Genomic DNA, 18,118 nt, shown 5'->3' on the forward strand with positions numbered 1-18,118 from the left:
GGATGGCTGTTCTCTGGGATTTGTGGTGGTTTGCATTATCCTGGATCTGTAACCAGTAATAACAACGATCCCAGGGTTTCACATGACAGTTTTCCCTGCAGGTATTTAGGCTGGGTGATGCCAACCCACCCAGAGTTTTACACACCCAGATTATTCAGCCTGATTTCCTGAGTGAAGCTTTCTCTCTCAGCACACGCCAGGCACCACAGTAAATTCAGGGAAGCAGCATCCCACATCCTCCTGGGGCTTTATTTTGTGCTGGTGGAACATTTCTCCTCATCCAAAGCATGAAATCAGAGCCGAGAAGTTCAACAGTTCTTAAAGAAGCTGGTGATTAAAATAGTTTTTGGAATATAAACAAGAAAATAGGATGGATTTTGCACTTTGGGGCTCTGCTTTAGTGTCCTTACCCTGTTTTTGCCACTGCTCTGCAGAGCTAGACCAGAGGATTGGGCACTTTCCCCATCACCAGGTCAGTGTAACTCCAGCTACTCCCAAGCAACACCAACTTACAGCAGTTAAGAAACTCCACAGTACCTTCTGGAGAAGCAGCAAAGCTGTTGGAATTCTAAGGCAGCTGCTTTTAGGCCAAGATTTCAGCCTAAAACCTAAAATCACACAGCAAAATTCTTGGGGTTTTGGTTTTTTCCAGACTTGTGAAGCAGCAGCACACGTGGCAGCACCCACGAGCCAGGAATTCACTCCACACTGGCCTAAGCAGAGCATGAAACCCAGAAATATAAATAAAATCCCAACCACCCCATCCATCCCTTTCCTGTTTCCACACTGCTTTCATAAGCCAACCCTGAATTTTGGTAAAAGGTTTGTTAAAAGAAAATCTCCCAGTGCCTGAGGAGCTGCAGGGCTTTTCTGGAAATCAATCTCCCCCTTCCCATGGAGCTCCAGGGTCCTCGTTGTGTCTCTGCAATGAGTCAGCAAGATTTCAGTCAGTGATTCCAGCATGGGCTGGACACGCCCTCGGGATTGGGACATTCTGGGGAGAGAAAGCTCTGGGTGGGTTTTCTAACAGAGAGCCAAAGCCAAGCCCGTGCAGTGAACCCACATCACCAAGCCCATGCAGGAGTTCCAGGTTGTTCCCAGCTTTGGGAAGAGTTAACTCCTACCAGCACTCTCTTGAGTCAACTCTCCTGTGCCCCCAGGGAAAAGCAGGTTTGGTGCCCAGGCAGTGGCACTGAGCGATGGCTTTGCCTGGTGGATGGAGACTTTGGGAGGATCCTGTGCCATTTCTGGAGGATTTGGAGGGAAAAGTGGCGTTTTTCCCTGGAGGGAGGCTGGGAGCAGCCTGTGAGAAGTGCTCAGTGTGGGATGACAACTCACCCAGCCCCTGTGCCCGTCCTGCAGCTCTTACCTGACTCCCCCACCTCAACATTTTCAAACTTCCCAAACCTGATTACACAATAATGCTGTAGCAAGTAAAAAATACAATTATTTTAATAGAACTTAATTAAGATAAGTTTCAAGACCTATTATCAGCCGTGTTCTAACATATATTTTGGTAAGGACAGCATTTACATGTGAACAATTCCGCTGTGATCCTCTGGTGGCTCCTGAGAATTCCACAGAGGAAGGGCATGATGACAAAATTCCAAGTCCAAATCCCACTGCAGCCTGCCTTCCCCAGCCAGCCTTGCCTGCTTCCACGGCTTGGAAAACTGAGCTGTTGGAGGAGGTTGGGAAAAACTGTTCAGAGAAGTCCGATCAGCTCTTGGCTTTGCCCTTTTTGGCAGGAAGTCGCCCCGTTGCTTCCAGGTATTTGTTGATTATTTCTTCCTGAGTGCTGGGTGAACATGGGTGGTATCTGGAGTATTCCATGGTATATTCCCCCTTTCCCTGTAAAATTGGGAAAAGGAAGTCCAGGTGAGGATGGGACACGTGGAACCCTGCAGAGCAGCAGCTCCCACCCCTGTCTGTGAAACAGCACCCACGAATCCTTCACAATCCCACACAGACAGAACCCAAAGAGGGGAAGAATTTTTTGCCCAGGAATGACCCAGCTCTGGGTTTGGTTTTTATCTCCCTCCCTGCTGCAGGTGCTATGGATACAACGATGCAATTTACAGAAATAAAAACTCACCTCTGTGCAGGACCTCAGCTCAGTGGCATATCCAAACATGTCATTCAGGGGCACCTGAAATCCAAACACAGGCTCATAAAAACAAAACACTTTTTCCCTCACCTTTGAGTTACCACCTAATTAATCCCAATTCTGATACAAAGGGGTCAGTGCTGCCTGCAAAAAGCTCGGATTTAGTGACCTGTTGTTGTCAAGTTCCTGTTATTTTTTAACTCGTTTAGACTTGCAACGTGTTTTCAGCAGGAAAGTTCAGAAACCCCAGAGTCTGAATGCACCAGGAACTGGAATATCCTGGATTTCAGGGCCGTGTCATCCAGAGATCACAGGGGTTGAGATAACTCCAGACTGGGGCTCTAATGGAATTCCTCAGCTGAGGAAGCAGAAGGGATGCAGTGCATTTCCCCTCCCACCACCCAACAGGAAAACACACATTTTTAGAAGGGACATAAGAAAGGGAACGTGGAAACCGAGCCAGCCTGGCTCCACCTTCATCCCCAGTGACGGAATCAAAAGGCAACAGGAGGAAAGGAAAAGCTGGGAACACCACAGACCTCAGCATAGAGGGTGAAGTAGCCCTCTGCCCCGTCCTGCCCCGTGATGAGCCCGTGGCGCCGGTTGATCCCGGCTATCACAGCGCCCTGGAATTCCGTGGGAGCCATCACCTCCACGGCCATGATGGGCTCGATGAGTCGCACCGTGGCGTTCTCCATGGCTGGGAAAAACAGGGATAAGTGAGCCAGCATCACAAGCCTGGGTAAGTTGAGATACTGCCCCCCCCCAGCAACAAATGGTTTATGTTAATGCCAAGTGTTTCCCACAATCAGCTCCATGGAATTCCAGCTCCCTGCCTGTCGGTCCTGACACCACAATAACGGAGTCATTTAGGTTGGAAAAGACCTCCAAGGTCACCAAATCCAACCTCTGACCCTAAACCATGTTGTGAAGTGCCACCATCCCCTCGTTTTCTGGGCACTCCCAGGGGTTGTGACTCCAGCAGCTCCCTGTCCCAGTGCTTCAGTCCCCCTCCAGGGAAGACATTTTCCCTAAAAAAGGCACAGTTTGACCCAATGTTCTCTTCCCGCCCTGTAAGGATGGTGCTGCTGGTGTTTCTGCACTGTACCCCAGGGAAACAGGATCTCCTTCACAGAACCACAAGAGCTGCTGTGCCTCCCTCAAAAATTCTATAAACTCCTGTACTGTGCTCTACACAAGTGGCCAAACTTTGGATGGATGGATGACGGATGGATACCCCAAATAACAGAAAGGAGGCTGTTGAATTCAGCCCCAGCAACAAGAGCCAGGACACATCCAAACAAGGGGCTCCTACCTTGTTTCAGGGCTCCTTCTCCTGCCCTGATGAAGGAGATCTCGTTGGAGTCCACCATGTGGTGGGCCCCGTCCTCCAGGACGAAGCGCACCCCGGAGATCCTGTGCCCCGACACCAGGCCCTTCTCGCAGGCATCTCGGAACCCCTGCAACGACAGCTCCCAGTCAGCAGCAATCTGCAGCCTCTGTGCTGCCAGCCTTTGGCACCTCAGCTGGAAAGGGATGCTTCAGGAAACTGAAAACCAAGGCACAAGGAAAACTGGCTTTGTAAGGGACTGTGCGGCCAAAACCCCAAAGAACGCTCTGGGTGGAAAGAGCTCCTGCCTGGAAAACAAGATTCCTTTAAGACTGCCTGGTTTTTTTCAGGATTTTGCAAAAATCTTCAAGTGTTGCATCATAGAATAATGGAGGAATTATTTTGGGTTGTCACAGGAATTCCAAGATGAGGGCAGGTTAATTAAAAGAGTATGTGATAAATCTTACAGAGAGATAGCCACAGAGATGAACTGGGAATTCAGGCAGGAAATGCAGCTTAATTACAGCTTCCTACATAATTGGCCTCAGAGAAGCCACAGAAAAAGTTCCATACTTTGGGGTTAGAAATGAGAATTGTGGGGCCACAACCAAAAGCAGAAGGGGCAGTAAGAAGCAGACTGAGCAGGAGGATTGTTGGACTGTGAGCAAGGAAAGCAGGCACTGCCAGGGAAACAGAGCCAGCACACACCAGCAAAGCAAACACAGCAGCTTCTAAAGTCAGTGGAAAACCCAGGAATGTGAGATATGAAGTAAAACCACACAAATGATTCTGTTTCCACTAAAGAAACAGGAAAAACCCCCTTGCCTGTGGCAAGGCCAGCACAGCAAATGGGGATGATATGGCAGGAAAACACAAAAATCAGTATTTTCTGTAGCACTCAAATGGTTTGTACCTTTTCCACAGCAGGCACGAATTGTTTGGGAATATTTGTGCCAACGGTTCTGTCTTCAAACTCTACTTTGGTGTAGTCCTCGGGATCCAGGGGCTCCAGCACCCCGATGACTTTGCCGTACTGGCCCGCTCCTCCTGTCTGCTTCTTGTGGGTGAATTCAAACCTGAAAACAAACACCCCAAACACATTAACCTGCTGCAACCCCAGGGGAAAAAAAAAAAAAAATCCCCATTCTGCAGTTCAGAGAATCCCAGAGTGCTTTGGGTTTGGAAGGAACGTAAAGGTTATGGCACTGTCCACCTTCCACCAGCACAGGGTGCTCCAACCCCGCTTTGGACACTCCCAGGGACGGGGCAGCCGCAGCTTCCCTGGGCACCCTGTGCCTGTTTCTTACCAGGGAAGGATTTCTCCCCGCTACCCCACCGAACGCTGTTCTGTTCGCAGAACAAAGCTCCGTTCCCTGGGGCCGGGCAGCTCCGCGCTCCCAGCCCCGTCCCCGCCCGCTCCCCGGGGCGGGCCCCGCCGCTGCCGCTCCCTCCCCCGGCTCTCCTTCCTGCGGCCGGAGGAAGCGCCGGGCGGGCCGTGGAGCTTCCCCCTCGGCAGTTCCCGGCTGGCAGGGCCATGGAGCCGTCCCCGGAGCTGCCCCCGCGGCGGTTCCCGGCGGGCCGGGCCGCGGCCGTGGCCGAGGCGCTGCTGCGGTACCGGCGGGGCGGCCCCGCGCGGGCGCTGCGGCTGCGGGAGCTGCGCGTGGGCTGCGCATGCGAGAGGAACCCCTGCACAGCAGCCCAACCCGACCCAACCCCTCCTGCACACCCCCAACCCAACCCCCTGCACACCCAACCCAACCCTGACACCCAACCCCGGACACCCCCTAACCCCGCACACCCAACCCCGCCCAACCAGCCCCCGCAACCCAACCCCCCTGCCCCACCCCGCAACCCAACCCCGCACACCCACCCCCGCACACCCAACCCCTGCGGACACCCAACCCAGCCCTGCACACAACCCCCGAACACCCAACCCAACCCGCACACCCAACCCCGACACCAACCCCGCACACCTCGCACACCACCAGCCACACCCAACCCCGCACACCCAACCCAACCGCAACCCCCCTGCACCCAACCCCACCCCAACCCAACCCCGCACAGCCCCGCACCCCCAACCCAACCCCGCACACCCAACCCCCGGACACCCCTGCGGGACGGGCCAGAGCTCGACGACAGCTGCCCAGGGAGGGCCGGGAGTCCCCTCGCCCGAGACACCCCAGTCCCACCGGCTCGCCGGGGCAGGGGGGTTGGACCGGGCGATCCCCCCATCCCTTCCAACCGCGGCTTTTTTGGGGGCACCTGCGTGTCCCGAAGGGCCCCGGGGCTGGGAGCAGTCGGGCCGGGTGGGAAGGTGGAACACAGCCTGTGCTGTTCCCACGATGGCAGCGGGCCCGGGGAGCCTCCCAAGGACACTCGGCAGGGAGGAGGGTGCGGGGATCGCGGCTGCCGGGACACGCCTCGCTGCTCACCTGGGCTGGGGTTACAGCTGAACCCATGGGAACAGGGCACAGAACCCCCAAACAGGGGCACAGCAACCCCCACCTCCTTCCTGCAGTCATTACAGCCAAAAAAATCCAGGACATGATTCATAACCAACTGCAGGAGGGACTTCACTCGAGGAATCCCTGAACACTCCTACCTGGGTATTTACCCAGCAGCACATCCTGGATGGAATCACGTGGGGAGCCCCAAAGTGTCAATTCAGGGGTATTCCAGGCTAGAAAGGAGGGTGGGCAGGCCCTGGCACAGGGTGCCCAGAGAAGCTGTGGCTGCCTCATCCCTGGAAGTGTCCCAGGCCAGGCTGGAGCAATCTGGGACAGTGGAAGGTGTCCCTGCCCGTGGCAGGGGGTGGGACTGGATGAGTTTTAAATTCCCTTCCCAAACCATTCCATGATTCTCTGGTCTTGTCCACTATGCAAAGTCATTCAGCATTTGACAAAATAAACATCCTTAATGTTTTCCCTTTCTTAGGACATCAAGGATGTTGGGCACAAGTACCACCTGGAACTGGAGCTGGAAGATGAGCTGGACAAAGTGAGTTCAGGTTGATTTAATTAACCACTCTGAGTGTGTCACAAACTCACTTTATGCTGCTGCTCTGGCTCAGGCCAGGGGACACACCAACTAATCACATTTGGGATCGTGTTTCTGATTTTTTTATCCTGCCAATCAGGCAAAAAAAAGGCTAAATTTTACCAACAGGGAACCCACCCAAGAAGCCCTGCCCATGTGGTACCTTCCACTCCAGCACCAGACAGTGCTGGAGGGATGACAAGGACATTTCAGTGTCACTCAGCCCCAACTGAACAGCACAAGGGACATTCTGCACCCCACCCACTGCCCTTCCCATCGCTGCAGAAAGCAAATCACCTTTATGCACTCACAGATAAACCACGAATTTAACCTTGCCTTAAATAACCACAAATCTCTCTGGGCCAGACTCAGAGAAAACAGAGACATGTTAGAAGTGCAAATTACCCCCATTATACATGTACTTCCACGAAATATTAATGCACATAATTAACTCTGTGACAGGACAGTACTGTTAACTGCACTGCTGAGGTTCTGTATCATCTGGGCAACAAAAACACTGCCCCAGATGTGCAGTTCACCCTTGAAGGAGAACTAAAGAGCACAGAGGAAGCAGATCACGTGTTCTACACTCGAATCAGGAGCCTGGAAAATGAGCTGGTGGCAGAGAACATTCCAGGTACAAGGGTGGGGCTGGGGGAGAAGGATCAGGCCTTCCCCCTGCTCTGAACACGTGCTGCTCCCCTTTCTCTTTCTGGGGGGGGTCTGTCAGTCACACCCACTCAATTTACTGATTTCTGAAATCCAGAACTGAGCCATGATTTGCATGTGGCTGTTCTGGAGAACCACCTGCCACTGTCACCTCCTCCTGCTCCCCCTGAGCTGTCCTGGGCACATCCCACACCCCGACTGACAATGGGGGTCTGCTCTGACTTCAGAGCCTTGAAAACTTCTTATGTCAGGGGAAAGAAGTGCAGGAGAACACCCTGGGAGTGTCCCAGGCCAGGCTGGACAGGGCTTGGAGCAACCTGGGCTAGGGGAAGGTGTCCCTGCCCATGGCAGGGGGTGGAATGAGAGGAACTTTGAGGTCCCTCCCAACCCAACCCACGCTGTGATTCCACTGGAGGAGACACTGTGGGGATGCAGCAGCTCCTCCAAGATACCCTGTGGAAGGTTTTGTGACATGGCAGGGAGTGACTTCAGCACCAGGGGATGAAGTTGGCTGTTGTTTAACACCCAGGAATTGTTTTGTTCCCCAGACAGCCATGGCCACGTGCCCCCAGAGCTGCAGCCCCTCCACCTGCTCGCCTGGGCCGCCTCGGGATACCTGGTGTGGCAGAATTCCACGGAAAACACCCAGCTCCAGCTGGCCCAAGTCAAACATGTGAAGCAGGTGGTAAGTCCCCATCACTCACAGGATTCCAGAATGGTTTGGGCTGGAAGGCACCTTAAAGCCCATCTCATTCCCACCCCCTGCCCTGGGCAGGGACACCTTCCCCTAGCCCAGGTTGCTCCAAGCCCCGTCCAGCCTGGCCTGGGACACTCCCAGGGTGTTCTCCTTTCCCCTGACACAAATTCCAACCTGGCCTTGGCTCTCAGTGCTCTGCAAGAGTATTCAGGAGCTAAGCAGGGACTAGGGCAGAGCTGGATCCACATCCTTAAAAATCCACATTCAGGAAACCTCAGTTATGTCTGAACTTCCTGCTCTGGTTGGGTTTTAAGAATCCAATCCAGTGTCTGAATTTTGTTCTACTACCCCTTCCCTCTAATCAAACAGCAATTAGGGGAGAGAACCTAAAAGGGCTTTTTATTTGAGCTCTTGGACTTCCCTTACCATGATGAGCATCAACTGAGTTTATGGTTAAGAACCCTGAACTGAGGAGGACAAAAGGGGAACACAAGGGAGAAAGGGAACAGAATATTCCAGGATAAAATATTTCCTGATTTATTTCTGGGTGGTTACAAGGGATGGGTTTACCCTGAGCACATCTGGATCTGCCCTAAGCTAAGGAATCAAAACCTGGCACATCTCCCTGCAGCTCCTGAAATTAACTGAGTCATTAATTGCCACCACCAGGCCTGACAGACTCTTTGCCTGGGAACTGTCACAGCAAAGTCCTTTTGGTCTTACTGGTAAATTAATAGAATTCTCTAGATTCTCCCTATTTCCTCAGCTCTGTCTGGAGAAAACAAACAAGGATAAGCAAACAGGATTTAGGATTCAGAGAACCTACAAAGCCCAAATGTTTCTGCCACTCAGAACAGCCAGTGAATTCCCAGGGAGTGGTGGGGATGAAGGAGAGACAAATTCCTTCAGGGAGCAGGATTTGTGAATGTTTTGCTCCCTCTGATGGCATCTTGGAGCAATTCACAGCTGCTGCAGGGCTGTGCACCAGCGAGAGTTTAAAGATTTTAAACCCCTCTTTAACAAATTTGAGGACAAGGCAGACAGAAAACTATTAAATTAACACAGCTGCCACCTCTCTTGGGGAATTTTGTTCCTTTTCCCTGAAAAATACATGGGAAAAGAGTATATTCCCAAGGCCAGTGTATATTTTGTCACTCACAGAATCACTGTAAGGCCTCTGGGGTCTGTCCTTACCCTACTGACAATTTTATTTGGGATTATTTGGGTTAAACTGACACCTTGTAGGAGGAGGTGTTCCCATCCCAAAGGAGTTGATATTTCTTTGATTTCTTTAAGGGAGGCACTGGCAGAGTTTGAAGCCTCACATCCATCTCTCCAGAGCAATTTTGGAGTCACAGAAACACAAATCAGGATGTTTTAGAGAACCAAAGAACTGACTCACTGCTTTTCAGGTGGGGAGAAGCCTCAAATTCACCCCTTTTCACCCTGTCTTTCCAGAGGAGAAGTGACAAATACCTGCAATTTGACTTCCTGGTTCTACTTCACGAAATGGTGTCCCAGGTAAATACTGGATTTCTGAAAAGCCTTTTTTTTGGTCGTGGTTTTAAGCCTGGCAGCTCAGCTCAGGCACACAGGTGGTGGGGTGGGCACAGAGCAGGGGGAGCTCAGGGCCACCTTCCCTGCCCATCCCAGCATTCCAGGACACAACAGCAGCAATTTCCAGCTGTTTCTGGCCTTTCCTGGGAATAGCTGGGGTTCAAAACACTTCACTGCCCTTTCCTCCTGGGAGATCCCAGCGCCAAACTGGGCAGGGATCAAGGGAAGAAGCAGCATCTTGGAGTGCTCAGCAGAATTCCAGGGGCTGGGAATGCTGCCATGCCCAGCACAGACACCTCACCTATCCCAGTAACTCCCAGCACAAACTGGTTCCCATCACTTTGAAATATTCCCCACCATAATTTTGGGATCTGAGCAAGTGTTTTCATAAGGAAAACACAAAGTGTGAGAGAGAAGATCCTGGTTGTGCAACCTCCTGGAAAAACCACCAGGGATCTCCCTCTCAGCTCCAGCTCCGCCGCTCCCAACCCCCTGCACACTCCCAAGTTTTAAACTAAGAGAATTCCACGGATTCTCCCAGTTTTCCTGTGTGTTTGGAGGAGATACACTGTGAGATCAGAGTGACTCCTGAAATGATGGCCAGCTTCAAGTTTAAACCAAGGTCAGCTTCAAATTCCAGCCAAGGGCCCCTGCAGTGGGTTTGGTTCCTGAGCTTTCCATGAAGAGAAATTGCTGACTAGTCAAGAGAATTGTTGCCAGATTGTTCCCTGTTGTCCCTCCCACAGGAGATCATTCCCTGGGAGATGACAGTGCTGTGGCACCCTTGGGATGGTGTCCAAGTGACACGGGACAGCCGCCAGCCCAGACACACCTCGGGATGAGGGACCCCCTGATCCCCCCTGGAAGCAGCTCCGGAGCTCCAAGAGGAGTTGGGAGGGAGGACAGAGGAGGGAAGGGGTGGGGAAGGAATCAGGGTGCAAAGACAATAAATGACACTTCTGCTGTGCCCTGGGCTTTGAGGGGATCACCCCAGAGCTGCTCTGCTCCTTCACCAAACACTGCATCCCGAGAAAGGAAGCAGACAATTCCCAGAGGGAATACTCACGGCACAGGTGCAGAGATGTTCTCCCTGAAGGCAACTTTGGGCTTCCCCATGGTGCAAGGACAACCATATTCCCTCTCCATTCGCTGCAGGGAAAGACCCAGAGTTGTGCCATTAGAACAGTTCTTTGGAAATCACTGCATGAACTTAATCAGGGTTAACCAGGGCTTTTCACCGATTTTTGGGGGCTTTTTGGTGTTTTTTTTTCTAATGTCATAAATTGTTCACTGTCATTTCTGCATCCAGCTTTGTTTATGATCCACACAGGAAAAGGGAACAGCATTAATTTTTCTATTAAAGTTTTAAGTTTTTCAAGGCAAAACCGTCTTTTCTTTGTTCTGTCAACATCTCAGACACATCTCTTGTGTTAATTAAAATACAGACATCAACTGGAGTGAGAATAATCACTGTGAGTAACTATTCCCTTCTCCCTGCATCAGATTTTCTATGGAATGATACACTTAAAACCACAGAAACTGAGTATTTTTTCTGCAGAAATTAATTATTGTTAATTATTAAGTAATTATAAGCAAAGGCTGCTAAAGCAAAGTGTAGTGCTTAATACATTTTTTATGGATTTGAACTGAAAAAGTGAAAATATTCCAGGCAGAAGTTTCCTTTAAATAGTTTAGAATCCTTCAAAATGGAACCACTGCAGAGAAGGAACCTGCAGAAGTTGATTTACAGTTACACTCTTCCCAAAACAGCTGGAAAGAAGGAATAGGAGGAGGAAAAGGAAGGAGAATTTGTGGTTGGAAAACCAGGGAAAAGCAGAGGCCATGGAATCTGCTTTCCCAATTACCTGGGCATAGATTTCCAGGTGCAGCTCCCCCATCCCAGAAACAATGGTCTCCTTGCTCTCATCATCAAAGTGCACTCTGAAAGTGGGATCTTCCCTCGTGAAGCGGTTCAGGCCTTTGGAAAATTTGTCAAAGTCGTTCTGAAATACAATCAAATACACAAGATTTGCTCAAATTCCAGAAATTAGCCAAGAAAAAGGCCTCAGCTTTTCCTGTCAGCTGCTGAGCACGTCTGCTCTCTGAGGTTATTTTCTGAAACACTTCTAAGTGTATTTGTTAATGTGCTAATTGTGATTTATTTCAAGTTCAGGTCAAAGAAATGCTCCTTATTCGTGGGTGAGTGACATCACCCAGCCCAGCCACCTGCTGGGTTCTCCAGTGGTATCAGCTGAGGGATTGTGGATAAAACACTTTGGAACAGTGCTTGTTTTAGCCTGTTCCTTGTTTAACCTGCATTAAATCCTAAAAGCAGCAAAGGGAGGGGAAGCCAGGGAAATCCACAGGCTCCTACCTTGTTGGAAGGCTTCATGGCCACGGAAATGACGGGGTCAGGGACGTGGATGGATTCCTGCAGAGGCCACCAAGGAAGAGGGGATGATTACAACCTTCCCCAGCAAAATCCTCGTAGATCCCAGCGCCTGAGGGATCCCCACAGGGCAAGGGGAGCTCACCATGGAGATGGCAGTGCTGGTTTTATCAGTGAAGGTGTCCCCGCTGGCACAGTCAATCCCAAACAGGGCACAGATGTCTCCAGCGTAAACTTCATTTACATCCTTGGGAAAGAAAAGTTTCCTGGTTAGGGAACACTGAAAGGTAAGAGAGGCTGTGGCTGCCCCTGGATCCCTGGGAGTGTCCCAGGCCAGGCTGGACAGGGTTTGGAGCACCCTGGGCTGGTGGGAGGTGTCCCTGCCCATGGCAGGGGTGGCACTGGATGGGCTTGAAGGTCCTTCCAACCCAAACTGTTCTGGGATTTGTCCTATGAGAGAAACTACCCCTGGTTTATACAAGACACATAAATATATTAAATACATTAAAGCTTGACATTGAGCTCCTGTAAAATTCCAGCTGGGCTAAAACGCTCTGTGAAGCTTCCACCTCTTTATTCCAAGGACAAAAGGGAGAGCTCAGCTTGGGTGCCAACTTGTTGCAGTTTAAGGATGTGAAGTGAACCACTGTGCTGTGTTCCAGGCAGTCCTGAGCCACTGCAGGAATGTCAGGCAGTGGCTCAGAGCCCACCCCATCCCTAGGGATCACTCACCTCCATGTTGTCCGAGTGCATCCGGACGAGCCTCTGCACTCGCACCCTCTTCCCGGTCCTGGTGTTGTAGATGTAATCAGACTTCTTCAACATCCCCTGGTAAACTCTGATGTAGGTCAACTGCCCAAATTTACCAGCCTGGAAGCAAAAATCCATGAAAAAAATCACATGTGATCCTTCTGGGAAGCGAGGCCAGTGTTACTGAAAGTGTCAAACACTGATGGGGTGTTTCTGGTTTGCATTTCCACCCCAGAAATGCAACTGAGGCATTTTTAAGAGTCTCAGCTCCCCCTTGGCTCTGGGGTGCAATTTGGCATTTCCTGGCAATTTTCTGAACTCATTTTATCAATCCCAAACCTTCCAAACAGAGACACACATCGACATGGAATATGAAACCTGAGGTGCTGCTCTTCAGGCAGAAACAACCCTCTTTCCTTAAAACTGTGCTCGATTTATCCTCTCCAAATCTCTCCTGTTCTGTTGTTTTCAAACCCAGGATTTTTCTCTGAAAGTATTTTAAATAAACCCATAACCCCCCAACTGTTTGAGTTTTAACTAAGAAAGCCATGAGATATTCGAGGGACATAACCCATTCTAAATTCCAAACTGGCACTGTTGGACACACTGGTGGATTTTAGGGTGGGAACCAATTTTTTAAAGGTGAAGTTCAAACTGAATTTAAATATAACCTGATTTTAAAGCTTGCTCTACATAACTTTTGGCAGCCCCCTCAGTTTGGATTCACTGTGTGAGTCGTTAGGAAGGAGCTCAGTGGACTCACCTCCAGTTTGAAGGCAAGGCCGATGAAAGGCTGGGAATCATCACGAGCAGGGTTCAACAGGAACTTGGATTCGTCCTCAGAATCCCTGAGAAACAGGGATGGAGAGGGAGGTGAGGTTATGAGGCAACTTGGGAGCCTCCTCCAAGCATCTGCTGGCTCTTTACTGCCTTTAATGTTGGGGTTCACACCTAATTGTTGGACTTTTCTCCCAGTGAACAAGGGACAGGACAAGAGGACACAGCCTCAGGCTGTGCCAGGGCAGGCTCAGGTTGGACATCAGGTGGAATTTCTTCCTGGAAAGGGTTGTCAGGCATTGGAAGGGGCTGAAGGCTTGGAGGGTGCCATCACTTCCAATGAACTGTCTCATGATCATTTCCCACATTTAATGTGTTAATAACACCAGTACAAAGGGTAACCCTCAGATGAAAGGAGCTCTCTCAGGTTTGGGAGTTCGTGCCAAATTCTGGGGCTGTTATTTAACACAAATGGTGAATGATCCTGGATCTTGTTACTGGTGTTTCCTGCTATGTTCTGAACTGCTTTGAAACTACTCCATAGAATCATGGAATGGTTTGGGTTGGAAAGGACCTTGAAGTCCTTCCAGTCCCACCCCTGCCATGGGCAGGGACACCTTCCACTCGTGGGGGTTGCTCCAAGCCCTGTCCAGCCTGGCCTTGGACACTCCTTACCCCTGGTTCAGAAGGGCATAATTCTCCACCTCGGAAGGATTGGGAAGGTATTCCAGGACAGCATCCAGCAGTGGCTGCACCCCTTTGTTCTTCAGGGCACTCCCCACGAGGACGGGGGTGAAGGACTTGCTCAGCGTCGCTCTCCTGATGGCCAGCTGCAAAACAGCACAGTTACCTCTCCCCCTGCACCTCCCTGGCTTCCCTGGCCAGCAAAGAGCTGCACCCCTCTGGAGGTACCTTCAGCTCAGCAGCTGTGGGAATCTTCTCCTCCAGGAACATCTCCCCGAGCTGATCGTCCGAGTTGGCGACGCACTCGATGAGCTCCCGGCGCCGCTCGGCGGCCTCCGCGCGCAGCTCGGCGGGGATCTCCTCGAAACGCAGGGTCTGGCTGCACACACAGGGGTAAATCAGCACTCACAGCGAGTCAACCACGTGCATCGACCTTCCCATCACTGCCACCGCCAGCCTGACCCAGAAAAACTCACTGCTGAAATGGATAACGGGAAAAAACCCCCTGCGAGTACTGGCGTTGGTGCTCCGGCAGGAGAAGGTTCCTTCCCACTCCTGCAGGAGCTCGAAGGATGCAGGACCTGTTCAGCAGCCCCACCCACATCTTATCTTCATCCCAGCAGCCACACGTGCACTGCCAGATCCCGTTAGGGAGCACGTCCCGCTGTTTGTCAGGGTGGGAAGTGTGGCCACCACCCCTTCCCACCACCCATCCCTGCAGGACCAGGAGATGGGAATGCTGGAGGCTGAGCTCAGCCCTGGCAAAAACACTACCCTGGAATTCCCAGAGAGCAGGGTTTCCCCTCTGCAGGAGCAATTCCTCCTGCAAGGAGCAGCTCCAGCCAAGAAAGCAGCGACTTTGTCAACTCACCCGAGTGCCCCATCAAAATAAATGGCTTTTTCTTCAATCAGATCTATAATTCCTTTGAAGTTTCCCTCCAGCCCAATTGGAATCTGCACAAAAGCTGCATTGTGTTTCAACTTGGACCTGGGAAAGGGAGAAAACAGAATTAGTTCAATAAAAACGTTGCTTCTGTGGGTCTCCCCCAGATGGTCTTTGAACAACTCCCACAAAATCCCTGGATTTCATCCTTTGGGCAGTGCCAAAAATCTGTCAGTGCTGATAAAAACCACCCAGGTGTGTTCCAGGCAGGGTGGCCCAAGAGGAACAGGGAGCCAATCCCACGGGAAAGAAGGCGGGGGAGACTGGTTTGAGATTGATGACTTGATTAGAGGGGAGGCTTCTCCCTTCATGCATATTAATGAGTTATCTCACAGATCAAATGAGGAGCAAGCAGGATTCCAGGCATCCAAACCACCCCATCACCTCCCTGCTGGAATTCCAGCAGCACCTGTGTCGCCAGGATCTAGGGAAAACCAAAAGGCTGCTTTCAAGGTGGCTGCAACTACAGTTCCATCAACAAAATAAATATCAAACCCCAGCTCTTCTTGGTCCCTGCAAGCCTTGGCTGACCCAAACATTTGGGGTTTTTGGAGACTTATGGGTCAGATTAAGATCTGACCTCAAATCAGGCATTCCCCAAACTGCAGCCACAAAGAGAACCCTCTCCACTATTCTCCACCTGCCATGGGAGTGTTCAGAATGACTTCACAAGTAATTTTAAATGGTAAATACCTGAGTTGCTGCACGGCCCTGGCTGGGTTGGAGCCCATCCTGTCCAGTTTGTTGATGAAGGTCAGGAAGGGCACGTTGTACCTCTTCATCTGCCTGTTCACAGTGATGGTCTGGCACTGGACTCCTCCAACAGCACAGAGGACCAGGATTGCTCCATCCAGGACTCTCAGAGACCTCTCCACTTCAATGGTGAAGTCCACGTGCCCTGAATGACAATAACTCATTAACCATGATAAATGAGTGCAAAAAGCAGCAACAGCCAACAGAACCAAACCCTCCAGCCACAGAGTCACATCAGCTTGAGTGGCTGATTGTGGAACCAGGAATGGTTTGGGTGGGAAGGAGCTTAAAGTCCCACCCCCTGCCATGGGCAGAGACACCTTCCACCAGCCCAGGTTGTTCCCACCTGGCTTTGGACACCTCCAGGGATGGGACAGCCACAGCTTCTCTGGGCAACCTGTGCCAGGGCCTGCCCACCCTCCCAGGGAAGGATTCCTTCCTCTGTCTCACCTAAACTCCCCCTCTGCCAGGTTGAATCCAGCACACACTGTCCTGTCCCAACACAAAGATGCACCACGTCCTCTGCACCCACGAGGAACAGCGACCCCCAGGCGGTCCCAGCTGGCTCACCTGGTGTGTCGATGATGTTGATGTTGGTGTCTCTCCACATGGTGTAAGTGGCCGCAGACTGAATGGTGATGCCCCGCTGTCGCTCCAGCTCCATGGAATCCATCACAGCTCCAACTCCATCCTTACCTTTCACCTTAGGAAAAAAGAAATTAAAGAAACACAGCCCAAGGAGTTTACTAGGAATGCACATCCCATCCCCTGGAGGTGCCCAGGAAAGGACTGGACGTGGCACTCGGTGCTCTGGGCTGGGGGACAAGGTGGGGATGGGGCACGGGGGGGATTTGATGACCTTGGAGGTTTTTTCCAACCTCAGTGATTCTGGGATTCCACCCCCTTGCCCTCCCCCTGTTTTCAAAGGGTTTCAGAGCTCCCCCAGAGCAGCCCTGCAGTCTCACCTCGTGCATCTGCGCGATCCTGCCCGTGTAGAACAGGATCCGCTCCGTCAGCGTCGTCTTCCCGGAGTCGATGTGGGCCGAGATGCCGATGTTTCGGATCCTCTCGTTGGGAAGGACCCCCGAGGAGCAGTGTCTGCAGGAGCTCAGGAGCAGCTGCAGGGCAAGAGGAGGTCGTGGGTTAGTGAGGAGCTGAGCCAGCACAGCAGGGAGTGACAGGACAAGGGAAAACGGCCTCCAGCTGTGCCAGGGGAGGGGCAGGTTGAACAGCAGGAGGAATTTCTCCCTGGAAAGGGTTGTTAAACGTTGGAAGGGGCTGCCCAGGGAGGTTTGGAGCCCTGGAGGTGCCCAAGGCAGGCCTGGACGAGGCACTCAGTGCTCTGGGCTGGGGGACAGGGTGGGCATCGGGCACAGGTTGGACTTGGAGATCCTGGAAGTCTTTTCCCACCGTAACTGCTCCTGTGACGCACTGTGCCGACGGATAAACTTCCGAACCGCCTCCCTGCGGTCTCCACTCCGTGCCAAACCGGTCACTTAAAGCCGAGTGGCCTTCCCAGGTCACCTGGGACCGTGCCCGGCCCCTCCTCGCCAGCCCCGCATCCCAACCCCGCTGCCATTCCCGGCTTTCCGTGCCCCCATCCCTGTGACCGATCACACGTGGCGGTCACGGGGGCTCGGACGGACCCGGCCCGGCCGCTCCCCCTCCCGGCGCTCCGGAGCGGGGCCGGCCCTCCTCAGGGGCCCTGGGGCGGTACCTGGAGGTGGCGCGGGCGGCCCGGGGCCAGCCCGGCCCTCAGCACGCTCAGCATGGCCCCGGCTCCAGGTCCAGCTCCAACCCCAGCCCGGCTCCGTCCCTGTCCCGGCACAATCCCGGATCAATCCCGGGTCACTCCCGCCCCTTCCGGGGCCCCGCGCAGGCGCCGCCCGGGCCGGGCCCGGCAGCTCCGGGGGATCCGCAGGGACGGGCCCGGGAACCGGGGATGCTCCTCCCGACCCAGGGAGCCGGGGATGCTCCTCCCGACCCGGGGAGCCGGGGATGCTCCTCCCGACCCGGGAACCGGGGATGCGCCTCCCGACCCGGGGGACCGGGGATGCTCCTCCCGACCCGGGGATGCTCCTCCCGACCCGGGGAGCCGGGGATGCTCCTCCCGACCCGGGGACCGGGGATGCGCCTCCCGACCCGGGGATGCGCCTCCCGACCCAGGGGACCGGGGATGCTCCTCCCGACCCGATCCCGGCGCGTTCCCCAGCCCGAGCCTCCAGGGAGCGCCCCCGGCCCCGCACACCGGGAATTCTCCACGTGCGCCCTGAAACGGGCGGGTTTCACCCCAAATCGGGGACCGGGACGGAGCGAGGGGGAACCATCCACGGGCGAGCAGCTGGAGGTTGGGGATTGCTCGTAATTAGCTCCAGCTGGAGGTGTTTCTAATTAATAATTAGAACTGTTAACAATTAGTGATTAGG

The 18,118-nt window shown here is 52.8% G+C and overlaps 2 protein-coding genes across 2 annotated transcripts; one reads left to right on the forward strand and one right to left on the reverse strand.

The window, feature by feature from the left end:
- Nucleotides 1–1,434: 1,434 nt before the first annotated feature.
- On the reverse strand, nucleotides 1,435–17,543 carry GFM1 (G elongation factor mitochondrial 1). The gene is made up of 18 exons (XM_050308721.1): nucleotides 17,410–17,543; nucleotides 16,658–16,810; nucleotides 16,263–16,395; nucleotides 15,633–15,837; nucleotides 14,868–14,984; nucleotides 14,225–14,375; nucleotides 13,988–14,142; nucleotides 13,299–13,383; nucleotides 12,518–12,655; nucleotides 11,931–12,032; nucleotides 11,771–11,827; nucleotides 11,262–11,399; nucleotides 10,463–10,545; nucleotides 4,351–4,513; nucleotides 3,423–3,567; nucleotides 2,647–2,807; nucleotides 2,096–2,149; nucleotides 1,435–1,851 (listed from the first exon to the last, which is right to left on the reverse strand). Exons 1-18 carry the CDS (start codon nucleotides 17,461–17,463, stop codon nucleotides 1,720–1,722), a joined length of 2,226 nt encoding a protein of 741 aa, XP_050164678.1. The 5' UTR covers nucleotides 17,464–17,543; the 3' UTR covers nucleotides 1,435–1,719.
- On the forward strand, nucleotides 4,972–10,767 carry LXN (latexin). Its single transcript, XM_050307897.1, has 6 exons — nucleotides 4,972–5,097; nucleotides 6,372–6,434; nucleotides 6,936–7,110; nucleotides 7,691–7,827; nucleotides 9,298–9,360; nucleotides 10,143–10,767. Exons 1-6 carry the CDS (start codon nucleotides 4,972–4,974, stop codon nucleotides 10,236–10,238), a joined length of 660 nt encoding a protein of 219 aa, XP_050163854.1. The 3' UTR covers nucleotides 10,239–10,767.
- Nucleotides 17,544–18,118: the final 575 nt, after the last annotated feature.

The sequence above is a fragment of the Myiozetetes cayanensis genome, unplaced genomic scaffold (assembly GCF_022539395.1).
Source record: "Myiozetetes cayanensis isolate MyiCay16 unplaced genomic scaffold, myiCay2020 scf13, whole genome shotgun sequence".
NCBI classification, from domain to species: domain Eukaryota; kingdom Metazoa; phylum Chordata; class Aves; order Passeriformes; family Tyrannidae; genus Myiozetetes; species Myiozetetes cayanensis.